At 35.3% G+C, this 19,273-nt stretch overlaps 1 protein-coding gene across 7 annotated transcripts in view; it reads left to right on the top strand.

Moving 5' to 3' along the window:
- MARCHF1 (membrane associated ring-CH-type finger 1) overlaps positions 1-19,273 on the top strand; it is a 254,111-nt gene that overhangs the window by 181,379 nt on the left and 53,459 nt on the right. For 5 of the 7 annotated variants that reach the window (XM_074905710.1, XM_074905706.1, XM_074905707.1 and 2 more), the window contains one exon: positions 17,784-17,834. In XM_074905710.1, the coding sequence (XP_074761811.1) occupies positions 17,784-17,834 (51 nt within the window). Of the gene's footprint in view, positions 1-4,166; positions 4,360-17,783; positions 17,835-19,273 lie in introns of all 7 variants that reach the window. The other 2 variants (XM_074905704.1, XM_074905705.1) reach the window with 1 other exon arrangement.

Below are 19,273 nucleotides of genomic sequence, written 5' to 3'. Positions count from 1 at the left end.
CACATTTACATAAAAAATTATCTCCTCACAGTTTTTAGAGCTGCTGACTTTTCAGGAACTATTATTTAAGTTAGTGGGAGCTAAATAATTTGCTTTACCTTTGCGAAGGTATCTTCTAGGACTGAATTAGTGAAATAATCTTCCAGGACTGAGTTAGTGAAATACTGTCATACATAATATTGTGCAACAGTTCTATTGAATTGTGTGAAATGTTCTCATCCCCATCTTAGTAATTGAAATGACAAATTTCAGTCTTATAATTATCCATCTTATGTCTACTAATGTGAGAAGGTCTAAATTAAGACAAACTAAAAGCCCACATAGCCTGCTATGCTATCTTGACAACAGCTAAGAGTGAATGCGATGGGAGGGATAAGGTAAGAGTGTGAGCTGTTAGTGTGACCCCATAGTAATCTCCCAGCATCCAGTAAACTGTAGTTCAAGGAGTTTCTGTCCAGGAAGTAATCTTGAATGTGTTCCCCCTGAATGAACATACTGCAAGTATGTTTGGTCACTTCTTGATCCTCTGTAAGCTTTCAAAAATTTCTAGTGTGCTTATTAAAGATTAGCCACTTACAGTTTTTGCTTTGTTCTAAACCTATTGCCAGCTATTTTGATTTGATGCTCTCTTGTACTGGTAGACTGGAAAATAATTTTCCATTATGATTTTGTGACCCTCTATCATATTTCAACTCAGTTGTCCCTCTTCTAGTTTGAATGGTTATATTTTATTTTGTTGTTTCTTGTGCGAGACCGTACAAATTTTCCAGCAGACTTCTCACTCTTCATGTGTTTGGGGGAAAGAAGAAGATTACTGTGAATGTTTATGCCTTTGAGAAATTGTTCCTCACTCTCTTTTTTTTTTTGGCCCATATGTTTTCATATATAATCACCCAGAGCACATTTTTCTTCATATTTTCATCACATGGACACAACTGCAGCTTTTTGTAAAATTTCTTCACAACATTCAGTTCTTTCAAACAGTACATTCAGTTTTTTCAACACTAGAGGGAACTGGATTCAGTGTGAAAATTTACCCTTGAGTCTCATATTTTGAAGCCTGGAACAATACACACATGTTAAGGCAAGAAAAAACATCTTTCTAGCTGCTGTTTGAGCTAAGATGCACAACTTCACCTTGAAGAATTTGCTCCAAACGGTTATAGATGAATCTCAGCCATTTTCATTGGGATTAATATTACTGTTAATTTCTCTTCATTTTTGAGTAGACATATGTGCAGTCTAGGTCGATAATACTTTTTTGTTATATCTGAATTTGACTTGTCAGTGCTAAACAGAATATGAAGTGCTGCAGAGACAGTCAGACCTGGGTAGGTCATCCATTGCTCAACAATTGTTCTGTCAGCTAAACACAAAGAAAGTCCTCAGAAAGGATTTTTTCTTGTCTTGATTAGCTTAATTGATAAACTGTCTCAGAGGAGGTTTATAGCCATAATAGAGGAAAAGAAGACAGATGGTCAATGCTTAGTAACAAAATAATTTTTCATGGTGGCCAAGATGAATTTGCAAAGGTGTGGCAAAGACAAAGAAGTGCTTTTTTTTTTTTCTTTTGGCTACCCTAAGTATGCAAAATACTATATAGTGGATTTTCTATACAGTGGTTGTTACAGCAGAGCTGGCAGTTTACAATACATTGCAAATGCATACCTAGTAAACTAGAGATTCACCAGCTAGTGTTTGTTTGACAGGCATGATTCTTGTCATAATTCTTTCATTGAAATAAATAACTCTAAAAAATGCTGCCTTTTTGTGGTGGTTCTGGTTTGTGTCATTTCCATCATGAAAAATATCATGAGCCATTTATTATATTTCTCATTATGTCCTTTTTATGCTTTTTAAAGCTTGTGAGAGTAAAAGAGGAAAGGAAACTACCCTGAATTTACCAGGTTTTTTAGTTGCCAAATATACAAGCTTGTTGCCATGGACATCGTGCACAACTCAGATGCCTGATTCTGCTGGTAAAGGGAGAACCTTGTTGGATTATTGGGTGAATGTTTGACTATATTAAATAACTAAATAAACTACAGAGATTACAACAAATTTCTTTTTGGATACAAGGGATGTTACTGATACGCCAACATCTACTCTCAGATTCCAGTAAGTACATGTAAGAGGCATACAGCTTTTCATTGCTCCTGTTTCATGTCATGTTTTCTCAGTACCACGGAAGAGCACGTACCAATTTTAGCCCTTGGAGAAGTGCACTGTAAAACTGAACTGAAGAGCTAATATATATATGAAGTCAAAGAAGCTGCATGTGCTGTGGCACTTACAGAGCAGGAATTTAGCTTGCAGTGAAATGCAGAAGCGATTTAAGTGGTGTAAAAGTATAATTTCTTTTTATGTTTAAAATGGAAGAATAGATTCTTGTTACTGACTGAGTATCTCAGAGACAGGATGAGGTTCTCTTTCTTGCAACTTTTAGCTCCTGTGGCTGTTGTTGATTTTTGCAATGAGAGAACTGAGGGACTGACAGCAAGACTCTTAAGGTTTTTTAACTGGAAAAGTCCCCCTAATGTTTCTGCAGTTATGAGCTAATTTCAGTTTTCCTCTTCTTACATTGTGGAGATTCTTGCTAAGCAGCTCATATATAGACTTGAGAAGGGAAGAAAATCCAGCTGTGCTACTTCTTCCTTCCAGTTCTTTTGCAGACGCCAATTACTTGTACCACAAAAAAATATCATAGTGAGAGAGTGGCTCCAGGGATATAATGTTGTCAGCTGGACAAAGGAGAGCTGGGGCATTTACATGACTCCTCTCCCACATACATCTCCTTATATAAGGAGCTGTTATACTTTGCCTTATAGATACTTTACATCACAGAGGCTTAACGTATTTTATTTGTGTAACACTTAATCTTCTGTCTTTTATATAGGCCTTCTGAGCACATTTTAATCCAATTTCCCTGGGAAGCATAATGTAGGGAAGAAAGTGATCTCGCTTTGTATTATCTATGAGTAGTGCAGGCTGAGAGAATTTGGATGGCTGAACTGTTCATGTTCACAGGGACTGTAGTTGTGACTGTCCTTTGCATACGCTAGGAAGGGGAGGGGACTTTTACTGTCCTTTCCAACTAGACTATGTGTGCACTGATTTTAAAAGCGAAATCATATCAAAGCTGTTGTTATTGGGGATGATATTTTCATCTTTTATTACCAGTAAAATTTCTCCATCTAATCAAGAGTATGAATTTCAAACTACGAGAATATTCCTCATCCTGCTAATTGGCACCAGATTCAGAAGTTCTGTCAGTTTGTCCTTATCTTCCCTCCTCTGTCTCTAATGTGGATGAGTAAGCTGAGTTATGTACTGTAGTGCTTGGCTGTGTGACAGTTCAGTAGTCTTAGCACATCTATTCTCTTTGAATGCAAAAGGTTAATTTCATTTCATTGTAGATTAAATCTGGATTCTGACCTTTACAACTGGAAAAACAGAATCATAGTTTAATTAACCTCCCAACCAGGATACATATTTGAAATTTACTCAAGAAACCATATGTTTTAAATACTACTGGGAGCCACATAGGAATAGTAGATCATTAATATCTGGAAACATTTGAATTGTCCAGAATTAGCTGAAAGGAAGAGTTTATTACTGAGGTGGTAAAGCATACAGTTGAGCTTGGAAAGGACTAAGGTAAACCAAAATTGGAATGTTGAAATTACATCTTCATACTTTGTCTCTATTGTGAAATGGGAACAGCAAAGAAGATACTGAAATCATCTACTTCTCTGTTGATGTTTTCCCTAACCTGTCCTTCTTCAGCTCACTATGGTAGTGTTGCGTGGCCTTTCCAAGCTAAAAAAGAAAAAAAAAAAGTTTGTGGAATTGGATTGTGTGCTATTTTAAGGGGACCTAAGCTCCCTTTATGTTGTCTTTGCTTGATCACTCAGCTTTTGTAATCAGTTAAGTGCTTAATAAAAAAATCAGGACTGGAGATTGAATCCTTAATCCTTTCTCTAAGGCTTTTCTTTGTAATAATTTATTCTCTAGTATCTCAGATTGTAAAAGCCCTGTTCAGCTTGTTTATAGCAATAATTGGCAAGAGTACTGTTTCTGTATGAGGGGAAAAAATTCAGTTGCAGCTAAAGTTGTTTTTTTATATCTAAGAAAGAATCACCTGAATACCATCTGCTTTTTTATAGCTGTATAAGCCAGTGTTTGCGAGAGTTGGGAGGCCTGGTTCTCAAGAATCTGAAAGATAATGTGTTGCTGAGGATGTTCTATGAGCATCATATTGCAAAGTGTGGATTGCTACCTGAGATGAATGGTCCAGATCTTCAGTGGACTTGGTTCCAGTTGACACTTCATCAGTCACCAGTTAAATACTTGCTTCAGGTACAAGTGGCAGGATATTGTATATTTTCTAAAATAGTATAGCTGTACTTCAAGTCCTTTACAACATAGACTGCTGGAAATCTGGAAGTGCACGAAAGACTAAAAATCTAGAACATTTATCACATTGAAGACCTATTGTATTGAAATGAGAGAAAGTATCTACTTAGAAAATTACAATAGTGATTTGTGTGTAATGTTATTTCATATTACACGTTGTGACTAAGCATAGCAGGATTCCTTGCTGAGAAAACACAGAAAAGAATAGAATGGAATCACACATTGTTGCTCGCAGTAATGGAAAAAATGCAAAGCGTAAGGTATTAACTGATATCGGAGACAGTAATTAAAATGATTCATGAATAAGAGACTAGAAAGCTTCAGTGGTGTTTTTAACAACTAGAGCCTTTGAAGACACATAGAATATTGTGTGCAAATACTCAAGTCAATTACAGTGTCAGGATGTTACTCCCAACATATTAGTCTAAATTCTATGCAGTAATTAACAGATATTAATTAAATAAATATAGTCTATTCTATATTCTGGTAAGTAGTTATTTATAGCTACTCTGGGAAAGTTTGAATTATTGTCTGTTCTAATTATGCCAAGGACATTTTTTATTAGGCATGAAGGTCTAAGGAGGAATTAGCAACTGCCTACAATGTCTTTGCGTTATAGCTAATCAGGTATCTTGGCAGAGCTGCTTCTTATATTTTATTTTTCTATTCATTGATTTATTAGTCACATCTGGAATCAGAAATTGTGCTCTCAACAGTAAAATCTTCCCTTGGCTAAGCTAGGGTAGCATTTTCTCTTCCCCAGGACCATCTCTTCATTATCTGTTTTCCCCAAACCTCTTCCTTATTTCCCCTTCACTGTTCCTCTTTCCATCCAAGAGATTTGTTATAACACAAAATCTGCTAAGAGGGAGTAGTCAGTAAATGGTGTGCTGTAGATGTCCATCTCTCAAGACATCTTTCAGACTGAATATGTAGGCCATGTCTGTCTGGGAATAAAAGACCTGTAGAAGGCTTCTGTCATGAATATGTATGATTTGCTGGGCAAGTCTGCTAAGAAATAGGTGTATACTGTGTTCCACGCTTCTTTTTATTTGCATTATTTAAAGTGTAAAATAGGATCAAGACTTAGCCTTTTAATTAAATATTAGGGTAGCTGTAAAGAAAAAACAAAAAACCTTTTGTGTAACAGTTTCCCTCCATCCCCTGATTAAATAAATGAATATATAAAAATAGGTAGGCTTGTGAGTTCTAAGAATAAGCCCAATTTAACTGTCATTTCTCCAGTGTCCTTTCTCTAATGAATATAATGAATATTTCAGAAAGCTGAAAAAAAAAAATATGAAATTGTGGCCTGGATATTGAACCTTGCCATCCTAAAATATTCCAGATGTAACTGAAGCAAGGATCTAGTCTTTGTCATGAAAGCTCTTCAAAGGATTGGACTAAATGACACATTTTTATGTTTATGCAGTAATATACTACTATTAATTTATGAGAAGACTCAGTAACTTTAGAAAAGCAAATCAGACAAAGCTTACCTGTAAACAAAAATGATTGTTTCTGTAATAAAGATCTGTGATAGCATATGTGAAAACTTCACAGTAGGAAACTTTGTATTAGCTTGATGGTATATCCCATCACTTATGAAGTATGGTGATCACTGGATCAAAATACAGAGAAGTAAGATTTGAATTACCTTCAATGTTAGTTCTAAAGCAGAGAAGTGGCTGTAGATACATATTTTAACTTGAACCTGTCTTTCCTCCAAATTTTCTACACCTTTTAGTGTGAATAAATATATCACTCCATGAACTTCATATAGAGCTTTGTTGAAGAGAATTTTTATAGGAATTTTGTTGTTCAGTCACTAAAGTTTATCTACTGCTTTGATGTTTAAAGGGGGAGGAGTTACGATGTTCAAATTTACGTTGAAAATTACAAACTACATAATGACTAAACTAATGGGTAGCTAATTAAATTAAACTATAAATCCCAAACTGTTTAATTATTTATTAACCTCAGTTAATCTAGCATTAAGATGAATTTTGGAATTCCCAGAAGAGGTAGGAAAGATGCTGATGAATGTATCTGTGGAATCTGTACATATCTTGGATTCAACTGGCATAATATTCCTTCATGTCCTTATATTTGTTAATTTTTTCATTTTGGGATTATAAGATTTCAGACATGCTAAACCCATAGCACTAAGAGTTATGGGCCTTTGAATCTGAGTCTGCTAGTAACCAGAGTTAAATTATTCATCTGATTTCTGATTTTTCACCTGCATCCGGCAGTAGCAGCCTTGACCACCAGGATTCAACATAAATTCTGTTAATCCTACTCTTATCTAATGTCAGTATTTTCTGTGAGCTCTACTATTCTGCTTAAGTTTCTGTTACGCACGTGGAGATCCTTAAGATACTGCTTTGCTGCATATCAGAAGCCAGGCATATAGTCAAACAGTGTTGTTCTTTGTCTAGTTCTGTTTCCATTATTTTTTAGTGAGCATTATTAGTTAGCTCTTAGGATTTGTAGTCAGAAATTTAATTATTTATAGATTTGCTCCTATTCTTGTTGCAGTTGGAGAACAGTGAGTTTAGGCTGAATAATGAATCAAATTAGCCAATGAAAGGTGGCACCTGTACTTTAAAGGATTTGAATGCTTGTCTGTCCTTAGAGGGTTGGGATAAAGCTATTTCCTTTCATTTTCCCTTTTACTTCGAGGAGTTTGATTTAAAGGGACACTGAAAACATAAAGCTTGTAATCAGATAAAAGGTATAAAAATGGTGATATTTGACCATACAGCACATAAGTGATGTTTTATAGCTCTGTTGTAATTGAGGCACTTTGACTTTGTGTATTTAATTAATCTTTTGTCCTTTGGTAAATATTTGGCTGTTAGACAAGTGCTTGGCCACCCAGAGTCTTTCATCTCTGGTACTAATTGACTGGAATCCAGCAGGTCACAATAACTGGCAGACAACATAGTGACCTCTGATACTCTGGCTTCTGAAACAAGTTACTTTATAAAATATAGTCATATAGTCATACTTAAAGAGAAAACTGAATGTATATCATGCTATGAATTAAAAAATGCATTACATGGTCCACAGACCGTGTCTATGTCCTTGTAAAAAAAATCCTGTCCTTACAACTATTTGCTGAAATTTGTATAGTGACCACCAAGAGCATTCTTACAAGAGAGGATCGTTGCAGAGACCAGATGTTTGGGGAAACATCCCGAAAGATGAGGAAAGGATGTCATTCCTAAGAGAAAAATAAAGAGCATTCAGACTGATAATTAAACAGACGTTGATTGAAGTTCAACATGGTAATGAAAAGACCAAGTCTTCTTTTCAGACTCACTGAGAGTCTTATAGAAAAACAAAGTTTCATTATGTACTAGGTGCTTTGAAAAATAAATATTAGTGGCTAGTGTACTAAAGTTCTATCATGCTATACAAGATAGTATGAAAAAACAGATTTTTACTCATCAAGGATGGAAATGCTTAAATACATTATCTATAAATTATACTAATATGTATATGATAGAACCATCTGATTTAAGAGTGCTGCAGTGAAATTTATTGTGTTGCATAATAGAAGAGATGCAAAGTGATAATTTGATGCCATAGGAGGATTCTATTTCACTTTCTTGCTCCGTGGGGAGGGTAACACAGTGTGAAAATAAGTGATAATTAGAAGTTGGTTTATTTTATATTTGAAACAAACAGATATATAGTGACATATGTGTGTAACATCTATGTAAAAGTAATAAACTAAAGCTGAACTGACAGTTACATATTAGCAAAACAGACTGACAAAGTAAAGCCTGCAGACTGTTGCATTTGTATTTTACAGTTAAAAAAGAAAAGAAAAAAAAAAAAAAAGTGTTTGTCTTCATTTTCTATAGCTGCTGAGTAATGCCAAGAAAAAAGGTATGAAAATAACATTTGTAATTTTCCAAGGTAAGGTATCTTTATGAACAACACCCAAACACAAAATCTCCCATAGCATGTCTCCAGTAATAAATAAATGCAAATCAAGTGTTAGTGCAATCATGCAGGTTGTTTTTAATTGTCAGGTAATTTAGACATTAGCAACCAAGTAGCAGAACGTGGTTTTGGCATGTGGAAATCTATCACAAATTATATTGCTACCAGTTATAACTAAAGCGCTCTGATTAATGTAGTGAGATGGCAGAAATTAAACAGGCTGTAGTTAGACATTGATACAGTAATAATAATAAAAAACACTGTATTTTGCTGAAGAGAAGTATCTTGGCAAATAGCGGTGGGAAACAAAAACATCAGTAGGATGTTTGTAGACCAAGATTTGTCTCTAAATGTAAGTAAATCTTCAATAGACACTGTGTGTCGGAGATGTTGGAGCCTTGTACTGAGTGTCAATATGCACACAGTTCTCTGGTGAAAAACTAACAGTAATTAATTAATGCAATTCCTCTCCCTCCCTGTAGGTTACTCTTTTGACTCTAAAGAACTAGCGCTTTTAAATGCTTGTATGAATAGGGAAAATTTTACTTTTTATGTGATGCCATATTTTGACGCAACAGGGAAAACATTTTCCCATGTTTAATTTTCATTCCATCTCTTTTCCTTTATATTTGCTCTTTTTTTCTGGTTTTATTTATTTATTTTTGTAATATTTTATTGATGTGTAATTAATATTCTCTCTTTACATTTTTTCATTTAATTCTATTTGTGAATAGTACTCCATTCATCTTGATCACACCAAGGTATGTCATTAGACTACAGATTAAGAGCCTGTTGGGTTTTAAATTATAGTCTTCCTATGCTTTTTCCCCATGACTTTTTAGTAAGAAGGTAATGGCAGGTTTCACTTGTCCAATATCTATCTTTACAGCTTTTAATTCTTAACTGTGGTCAGCTTTGGATAAAGACAGGTATCACTTGTATCTTGTTAGAAAAGTGCAGCCATTTGGCAGTTTTTGTTTCTCTTTTTTTTTCTTTCCTCCTGACACCCCACCACCCCCACCCCACCAAGGTATAAACTGAAGAGCAAAGGCAGCTAATTTCAGTAGATTTTTCATGCATTGTTATGCTTGTGCTTGGTGTTCAGCAAACAGTTCCTGAGTTAACAAGGTCGGATACTATTTTAGATGTGTGTTTTTGCATACTAAGAGTGATTTAGAATACCTAGTCAGAGAGAACAACCTTGGATTAAATGCTTGTGATTTTTCTTAAGGTCAAAGTAAGTTAAAGGGTAAATGAAACCTGATTAGTTTGAAAAAATAATCCTTACATTGTCAGTCAGCTGGTGAATTCAGTAGGTAAAACTAGGGGTGCGTGGAAATTTCACATCTACCTAAAAAATGAAATCAGTCATGTGAAATTATGCTTTGTTAGAGTATGTTAACCTAGAGACTGGTCAGGATATTGGTGTCCATAGTTTCTGATAGATAGTGTCATTTGGAAATGATCCAGGTGATATAACACTGGTTTATTTTTGAAAAGAGCAAGGCCATGAACCTCTCTGCCAGTAGGTGTAATCTGCTGTATTACTCTAGATCCATTGGCACCAGGCTGTTGCCATACAACCATGTATTGCTTGTTGCATAAGTCTATCCTGAGCAACATACACGTGTCAACTCCTAGCAGAGGTAAGTGGAGAGATTCATCAAAAATGTGATGCATTGTATTGAACAATGCAAGACAGCAGTACTTCTTATTCACACTTGTTTCTATGAATCCCCTCAATTCTCTTTGATATTTTAATAATTTGATACTTTGGACATAGAAACATAGCATACTTCAAGTCGGGGTGTGATAGCGTCTTGTCTGCTTCAAATATACCTTCCAAAGTATGTTCTATTGCTGCAGGATATGTATGCAATTTGTGATTTTTTTGATACACTGGAACTTCATAAAATAGCTTACAGTGGAAACTTCCCTTGTGGTAACTTGTTCAACCTTGAGTCACGTGGGGCTGGGGCTGGATTGTTGCACTGCATTTTGTTGACTTGGATGAAGTATGTAATCGGCAGCAGGAAAATGTGGAAGACAGGTCCGTGTAAAATTTGTTCAGGTACTTTTCTTGTGTTCAGTGAGGGAAGGAACGTGATCTCCTTCAGCTTCTGAACTGAATCAAATGGCTCCTCTTGGTCTGCTGGTGCAGAAGGTAATTAGAGCCACTTCCAACCTTGAGATCCTGGTTATCTTAATTGCAGTAGGAAGAAGTTCACTTTGCTCCTAGAAAGCAGGAGGTGCTAATGAGCAAGACTCTTTGACTGCTGTGTATGGATTCTTTGTTGTAAGACTCTTTCTCACCCACCTTCTGAAATCCCAGCCTTTTTTATTTTCAGTTTTGTTCCTTTAACCTCTTTCTCATTAGTAGTAGGCATTACCAGAACTAATTTTCCAATAAAAGCTATGGCTAGCTTCTTATCTCAGGATCAGTAAAGGGCAGCTGTGTGACATACATTGTCTGTTTACTGATTTGTGTTGAGCTTCTTTCCAACTTCATGGTTATTTGTTTGTAATTTTGCCAAGGATTTCTAGGAAGTTTTCACTTTTGCTAAGTATGGTACAACAAAGTTAAATCTGGCTCTTTACGTGAGCTGTTAAAGAAATTGCACTTATGTCAGGTGTTTAGCGTGTGCTTTCTGACTGTATTCTTTGCACGCGCCTATGTTGTGTTTCAAGGTTGGTTCAGTGCTGGATTTTTTAAAAAAATGTCGTGGTGTATTTATTCCCATTTTTAGAACAGTTTTGACCTTGTACATCTGTGCAGTACAGAAAAAGTAACCGAGTGTTATAGCGTGGAAGTTGTTCATGTAATTGCAGGTAGAAGCATCACTGTGAAGACCTTGTATTGTAACAGGAAGCATGCTATTGCCTCATCTTGGCCTGTGATGGAAATTGCTCTGAGCCTCATTAAATTGTAATTAGCGTTTTCAACTCAAAAGGATGTTGGATCAGATTCTGGTATATTTATCATGCTTATTAGCAGCTTATGCTGAAGAAAAGCTGCTACACTGAGTCCAGTGAGACTGATGTGAAGTAAGATAGTGTAAGATACGAGAGGAAGGGAACCTAGTCCACTAGAGAGAGCAGTGCAAGAAGCAGCTACAGGTAACACGGTGGTATGTCTGTGCCATGCAGTTGGCGGCATTGTAGATTTCTGTTCTGAGGAAAAAATGTTTAACTCCAAACCTTATTGCAGGGAAGGTACCAATGTGTGATTTTTTACGGTCTTATGTGCTGCAAATCTGACCACAAAGATATCTTAGGTGCGAAATAAGTAACAGGGCATATGACAAGTAATACACTTGTACATTATTCTTGTGTAAGATAACCCAACAGCCCACTAATAGGGATGTTCCTTGATCGTTGCTAGGTACATAGTTGGGAACTGTCAGTGCTAGGTTAACGGTTGGACTAGATGATCTTCAAGGTCCTTTCCAACCTAGATGATTCTGTGATTCTGTGATACTCTTCTACCCACCTATAAATATGGAAAATATGCAATTTTCAGGGTAATAAAACTAACTTCTTTATGACACACTAGACTCTGTAATCTACTCACTGTGTAATAGATGACAGTCAGAATGGTGTTTGAAATGCTTCAGCATCCTCAAAAGCTTTCTCTGTGATAATCAGTTGTGTTTTGCACAGCTCTACTTTACAATAGAGACCTTCAGTCTGTTTAGATTTACCTTCTCCACAGGATTTTTGTCTAGTGACCTTGTAGGCCTTGTGACATGAATGTTGATCTTCTTAGTGAAGCTAAAATTTACTAGAATGGCAAGTTATTTTTTTATAAAGAAGGGAAATAAATTTTATTACATTTTCAAATACAAACTTAACTACCAATAACTTTATATTTGGTAATTTAGTGGTATGATTCATTTATACGAAGAGTTATATGGCTAGTTGTTGAATAGTTTGAAAGTATGAAAAAAATAGATACACATAACAGCACATAAAATAATTCCATGAATAATAAAAGATAACTGTCAATTCATGATGAGCTGCTTTCTCAGTATTATTTTAGGACTAAAATCTGCTTTGAGTTCCTTCCAGGACTCAAATTCCTCACATCAAAGCTGTTTAGAAATTGCCAGTTACTCTGAAAGTTGTCAGAATGCTATCACCAGTAACTGATTTCCCTCTGCCTCTTCTTCCCATAGAGAAAAAGTTGTCCAAGTCCAAACTGGCCAAGAGTCAGTTTGTATGCTCTATCAGTAGTAACATTGTCATTATCTTCTTGGTATAGTCATAAATAAATATATATATACTTGCATTTGTTTTAATAATTTAGACCCTAACACGAGAAGCTGTGAAATAGTTCTTGAATAATGTAACAATAGCCACACTGTGGGAGACAGTGTTATCCTGTCTCTGGCCATGCTCAGTAGCAGATAACTAGGAAAAGAGTGAATACATTTACATATCTATACATATAAATACATTCGTAGATAGATAGTTATATCCATTTAGAAGTTTTATTTTTATATATCATGTGATAGAGTACATATGAATAATATAAACAATACATATTATACTATATGCGTTTTGTGGATATTTTTATTAATATTCTTATTTATAATTCATTATTATTTTAATTAACGGCTGCATCTGCATCACAGTCTTTAGTATTCCCATCAGACTTTCCTTCTGTGAGTTCTTTGGTATTGAAAACATTCTGTGTTCCATGGTAAAATTATGCATGATGCTCAGTAATTACACAGTGTGTGTATGTCTTAGTTAATTATGGACATTGGAATTTATGTTTATCAGTTAAAGCAAATGTTGCCTGTTTTGTGTTTTTGTCTTTCCATTTTCATGCAGAGGTATTGAAATAAATATATCGAGATCGCACATAATTTAGATAATTCCTGCTCTTTAGATTTCCAGTGACTGCCATTGCTTGTTGAGTTCATCTGCATATCTGATAGCTCAGGTTGTAGAGTGAAAGCAGTTTCTGCTGCTACTCCAGATTCCAGAAGTGAAAAGGTGCTGAAAGGAGGCTCTTGGGCAGATGCAGTGAGGGACTACTGGGTGGAAAGGGACTTTAGGCAGGCAAACCCATGTTTGTATTGCATGTGTGGTGCTTACATTTAAGAGGCATTGGTTTTTGTGGTATGTTGTGATATGACTTCTAGAAGAAAATCTGTTGCAGTCACGTATAGAACTTGTAAGCCCAAGGACTGTATGCAGTTATGTGAAGCAGCACATTGTACCACTGGGATGCAAAGATTAGAACCCACAGAAAAGAAAACAAAGCTGAAGTATTCTGTGCAATGGTGTTTTTTTGGGCAGTGGGTTGGCTGTATGTGTGTGACAGAAGTTGTTGTTTAAGGTTCTTCTATGAGTTGAGATCCTGTGATTTGGTCTTGATGCTATTGTGCTCTCTTCAGAGAGATGAAGTGCAATCTGTTAGCAAGCTGCTTAGGTCAGCCTGAGTCATGCTCAGAGCCAGAGCAGAGCAAGGGGCAGCTAAAAGACAGAAACTAGACAAATGGATTAGTTAGTTTAAAAAGCACTTTGCTACCCAGCAAGACTTAAAATCGTTAAACATGCATGTGAATATTTAGTGTGAGTCAAAAAGCAGCCATCTAATCTACCTCTTTCCTCTTTGAGATCCTGGACTGTTCACAGCAGTATTATAGGAATTTGTTATTACTACCCTATTTCTCTACCCAGCCAGAGTTTTCTTCTCTTGCTTTAATAAAAAATCTGTTTGTCAGCAATGTCAGTCACATTTGCAAGTTGGGAAAAGCTGTATCTTTATGCATCAGAAAGTTTAATGGTCTTAAATTTAAAGCCGGTCACTGCAAATAATGTCAGTTCAATAGCCCGGTCCTGTGAAGAAATGAAAGCTTAGGAGGTAATTTACTGTTACAAAAAGAGAGATTTTGCAATTATTTTTGATTATTTTAATTCCTTATTATACACAGAGTTGTTTGCTTGGTATGATGAGGTGGGACAGGTGCATATGGACATGTCATAATCTGAAATTTCATGGCGTTATTTCTCCTTTGTCTTCCTCCCAGAATTTATATTGAAGGATGAGTTACATTTTCAATTATATCCTTGTAAATGATCTTGGTAAAACTGAATTCTTAGGAAATTTACAAACACAGACCGATTTTTCTTGATATTCCAGTGGAATAGTTACAGGAACTGGATTCTCTGCTATCACAGTTTTGAAGAGATACCTGATGAGTGTTTGCAGAATGTAACAGAAGACAGAAGAGATGAGATATTGGTGGTACAGGATGTCTGGAAATGCAGAGCAGCATTTCAGTGTGGACTGCATAATATAACATACAACCCAAAAAGCTCATACCTATCATGTCCAGGAGGAGTATTGTTTAGCTGTTTTCTTGACTGGAGAAAAGACAGTTTGAGAATTTAGCAAGAGCTCTCTCTGAATATTTTGTTTTCACTTTGCTCAAGGGCCAGAATTCTGTATATGTATATTTAGAAAACTCAGTACGGGAGATCAAGAACCCTTGTTGCAGGCATTAAATAATTCCCGCTGAGAAGGTTTAACTCTTAAGAGATGAATGCTACTTTATTTGAAATAATCTGATTAGAAGGACATGATATTTCCTTGATATACAAAAATACATATAGATGCTCGAACATATATTTCTTTGGATATAACCTTTCAAATGTAAATTAATATTGAATGTGTGGGAAAATCTTTTTACTAGGGTTTAGCAAGCTTGTAGGAAAAACGTTCTTCAATAAAGATACTTTCTGTTGCAGTAAGAAAAGGCATCGTTTATTCTTAACAATGTGAGTACTTTGTAAACATAAACTATTAAAATAAAAACACCAGACATTCTTTAAGGACACATTTCAAAAGAGATTTTGGCATAACTTTTCTATTCTGTTTTTTTCTCTGCATGAGCAGCTATTCAAGTTCAATGTGAACCTGAATGAAGAATTCTATCTTCAATGTCTGTATGGTTATTTAGTGCAACATTTTATTATAAGATACGTTGTATTTTATTTATATGCTCTTCAGAATAAATCACCATGAAATACCTGAACTTGGACATTATGATGAAATTTATTTATTTTTCCCAAAGCTGTAGAGCCAGCACTCTTTTTCTCAACCTAAGACCATTCAGTGTATGAGAGTCCTTTGCAGAGTGTGGATGGTAGCAGTTTTCAGTTAGGCAGTCAGCTTGTTTGTTGTAACTAAAGTGGAGGAGATATGTGCCATAGTGAAGAATGGATCATGTAAGAAGCCTAGAGAGCTGTAGTCAGAAAACAGATTTTGAAAATGAATCTTGGAAGACAGATTGTTAAAAGAAGGGGACCTAGAGTTGCAGAGTTCACTACACCATCAGAAAATACAAAATATTTCTTTAGTCCAAGTGATTGAGGATAAAGGTTGCATGCTTTTAGTGGGGAGTTTCTCAGCTATGATCCCCATTCGTAATTTCTAACTACAAAAGGGGAATTAATTTCATGGGTCCATAACCTCTATTATTTTGAGGTCAAAGCAAAGCTTCTCTGAACATTGACCCAGAATACCCAAAGTGTATTTTCTATGGATATAAATGAAGATACTCAAAACTGTATATATTTAATGTTGTCTAGAGAGGATAAGCAATTATTAATTTATTACCAAAGCTACAGTGGATAATATATCACAGAAGTAATATTTGAATCACAGAATACTTCAGGTCAGAAAGAATCATTGGGTTCACTTCCCTGTTCAAAGCTGGGCCAACCTCAAGGACAAGATGTAATAAATGAGTGCATTACTTGAAGAATTTTGTGGGGTTTTTTAATTCTTCCTAAAAAAGAAGAAACTGACACACAAACCTGAAGGTGGTTAAGTTCTGAGAATTAGCTGGTGTGGTAGAATAAAATGGAGAGTGATGTATAGTCAAGGAGTTCAGTGATGCTGGGTTTTTTGAGGGCAAGAGTCCGTTGTGTGACCTTAGTGCTAATTAAGACAAAATAAAAAGGGAGATAGTTCAGTATATTAGTATTATATTTGCAGTGTAAAGAATTGATCATGCTGGGGGATGGAACAAAAACATAAGCTACCTACAGTCTGAAGGGAGATACAGTAGGTATACGAAACAAGTATGCTTGAAACTATTTTTCATAGGGATGTTTTTACTGGGGTTGAGATCGAAGCAGCTTTTCAAATATAAAAATGGAAAAAAATGCCTAAGGGGTTTTTTTTGTTCTTTTTTGCCATTGCAAAACTGTTCTGTGCTACAAATTATCGGGTCGATACTAATTTCTAGACTAGACATGTGCATTAATGGAGCATGAAATTTAGCCTTTTTTAACTGAGCTTCTGTATTTTTCTGTACTTCTTTAAATGAAGGATGAGGAGACGTGGGTCATAGTCAAGTTGAAAGCCTTTTCTATACATGTATGCATGAAATTATCAATGTATATGTCAGTCTGCTACAGTGATGCATGCATTGCAAATTAAGCTGCACAGGTGGAAGGTCTACTTTGTGTTTTGTCCCCCCGTTCCCCCAAGTAGATTATCTAAAAAACTTGCACAAATGGTATCTAGTTCAATCCCTTCTACATAAAAATCAATCTTGTTTATATGAACATTTCACCTGAGTGTTTAAACCTACATTTTCAGTGCTGAGAAAAATAGGACCTCGTTAAGATATGTGCTTTTACTAAGGGGATGAGCACTGTTTCTGAAGTATCTTTTACCTTTTCAGTGTAAATGAAGCTGAATCTATTGCTGGGCGAATGTAAATACTGAACAGATTATTGAACCACTGCTTCACTTCCTCCTCTGGATTACCAGAAAAAAGCCATTGTGCTACAGAAATGTAGCTATGCAGCCTATACTTTATTAATGGATGTCAGCCTGTGGTTTTGGTTTGTGTGTATGTATTTTTTGCATGACTGAGAGGGGATGGAGGGGTAAGTGTTAAATTGAACTACATCTGTGACTGGTTACAATGTGTTCTCAGAACATGTCTGGCCAGGAAGTCATCTGGTACTGTTTTAGTTTTCCTGAAAGGATGAATTCAACTTTTTGAGCAGGGATGTGTCCAGTGTGGCTAGGTAGATTTTATTATCTGTCATGAAATATTCCTCTTCATATAAGAGTACCAGTTTTCATGAGAAGCTGTGATGATATATTAATCTTCCACTCTAAATGTTAAAAAAACCTGAAAAATAAACCAACAGTAATTAAGTGCTAACAATTTCTTACAGAGCATTCTCCCAGTTTTTACTGATGTAATTTGCATGAATATCACAATGGTTTATTTGTTGAGCATCTTCCATTGTACAGTCAGTAGTCAAACTGAAGAAAAATAGAGGACAAGAAACTATGCACTCACAATCACAACACCTCGTTAGGTAGAATTTGAATTAAATCATAACTTTTTTTATCATATTTTGTTTTCCAGAATGACAAATCCCCAGGGCGTTCCACAAGTCGTTCAAGTAACATTTCAAAGGTATGTGAAATGTTTTTTGTTTGTATAGAATTTAAAGAAAACTAAGTTTATCAAATATAATACAGTACTTTACTCCATTTAGTTACATATGCATATTCTGATGTTTTCTTTAGAAACATCAGATTTTAAGTTTTATGGTTACCATGTAAAATCTGTCTTATACTATAAATATACAGTTAGTCATTACTGCAATAGAAGTAATAATAAGTAGTAAATAACAGTTGCTTTTTTTTCACCTGCTTTCCACAACTGCTTAATGTTACATTAACACTTTGTCTTAAGATAGAATTATTGCTTGATTTTTCTTCCCTTGCCCTTCCTAAATATTAACAGATGTAATGTGTAAAGCTATGAATGTGTCATCATTTCGGACTGAATTCCTTTTACAGGGATTCATAGTTCACTGAAGTCAAGACACTATATCTAGATGCTTTTTAGTTTCTAGGAAATGGAGAAGGAAAACTTCATGAAAAGGCAAAATGTGATTTGTACTGGAAATCTTTGGGTTTTAACCCCCTTTTGTCTGTATTTTTGGTTCAGATGTGGGTGAAATCTATGCCAAAAAAAGCCAGGATATACAGGAGCTGTAAGATAAAAACTCAATAATTGTTTGAATCCCAGTCTAAACCTCTGCTGTGTATTATGTCTATATCTAGAGATTAAATATTTTGCATCCAGTGCAAGCACAATATCCTTAAGCCCCTTCCTGACTATATTATTGCCTGTGGGGTACACACTGTAAAGCTTTTCCTTGCAGAGTCGTAAAAAAGAATCTTGTGATTTTTAATTAAAGAAACTAGTTATATGCTAGGTTCTGCTCTTTTACATTAAAAAGGAATAAAAAGTGCAGGAAAATGTGTAGAATATATTCAGCCAGCTGTTGGATCCAGCTGAATCTCTTCCTGACTTGCTGCCTATTTTTAAAAAGTATATAGTTATATACTTACCAGCCTGATCACACTGAATTGTATGTATTATTTTCACTAGGGGTTTTAAATGCATGTCTGTAGTTATAATTACTGTAAATCTATGTTGATTTGATATTACTACTTCCGCTTTTTTAAGTAATTTACATGGGTTACGCTGTGACAAAACATGAGTATATTCACTGACACCAGAAATATGGCAGTGATTAACATTTATTTTGAAGTAATTTCTGCAGACATCAGTGTAGATGATTATTAGAAAGGGGTACTTGCACCTTTTAAAGTAGTAAGTTGAAAAGCAAGGTTTTCAGGCATGCACTTAATATTTTTCTGATGTATACCATCATTCATTCTTTTGGATCAGTTTTTCTATGTGAAGCTGCCTGACAGCGAAGCTTTTCAGATGCTGAAAGACATTTGATTGGAAATTGAGTTTCCAGTTTGTTGTCGAATTCAAAATGCATTTTTTGTAAAACAGGAGGGTATATATGCATGTATATACATAGAAAAGCA

The sequence above is a fragment of the Athene noctua genome, chromosome 4 (genome assembly GCF_965140245.1).
Source record: "Athene noctua chromosome 4, bAthNoc1.hap1.1, whole genome shotgun sequence".
Classification (NCBI taxonomy): domain Eukaryota; kingdom Metazoa; phylum Chordata; class Aves; order Strigiformes; family Strigidae; genus Athene; species Athene noctua.
The sequence above is the reverse complement of the archived record's forward strand: the minus strand, read 5'-3'. Positions and strand labels throughout refer to the sequence as shown.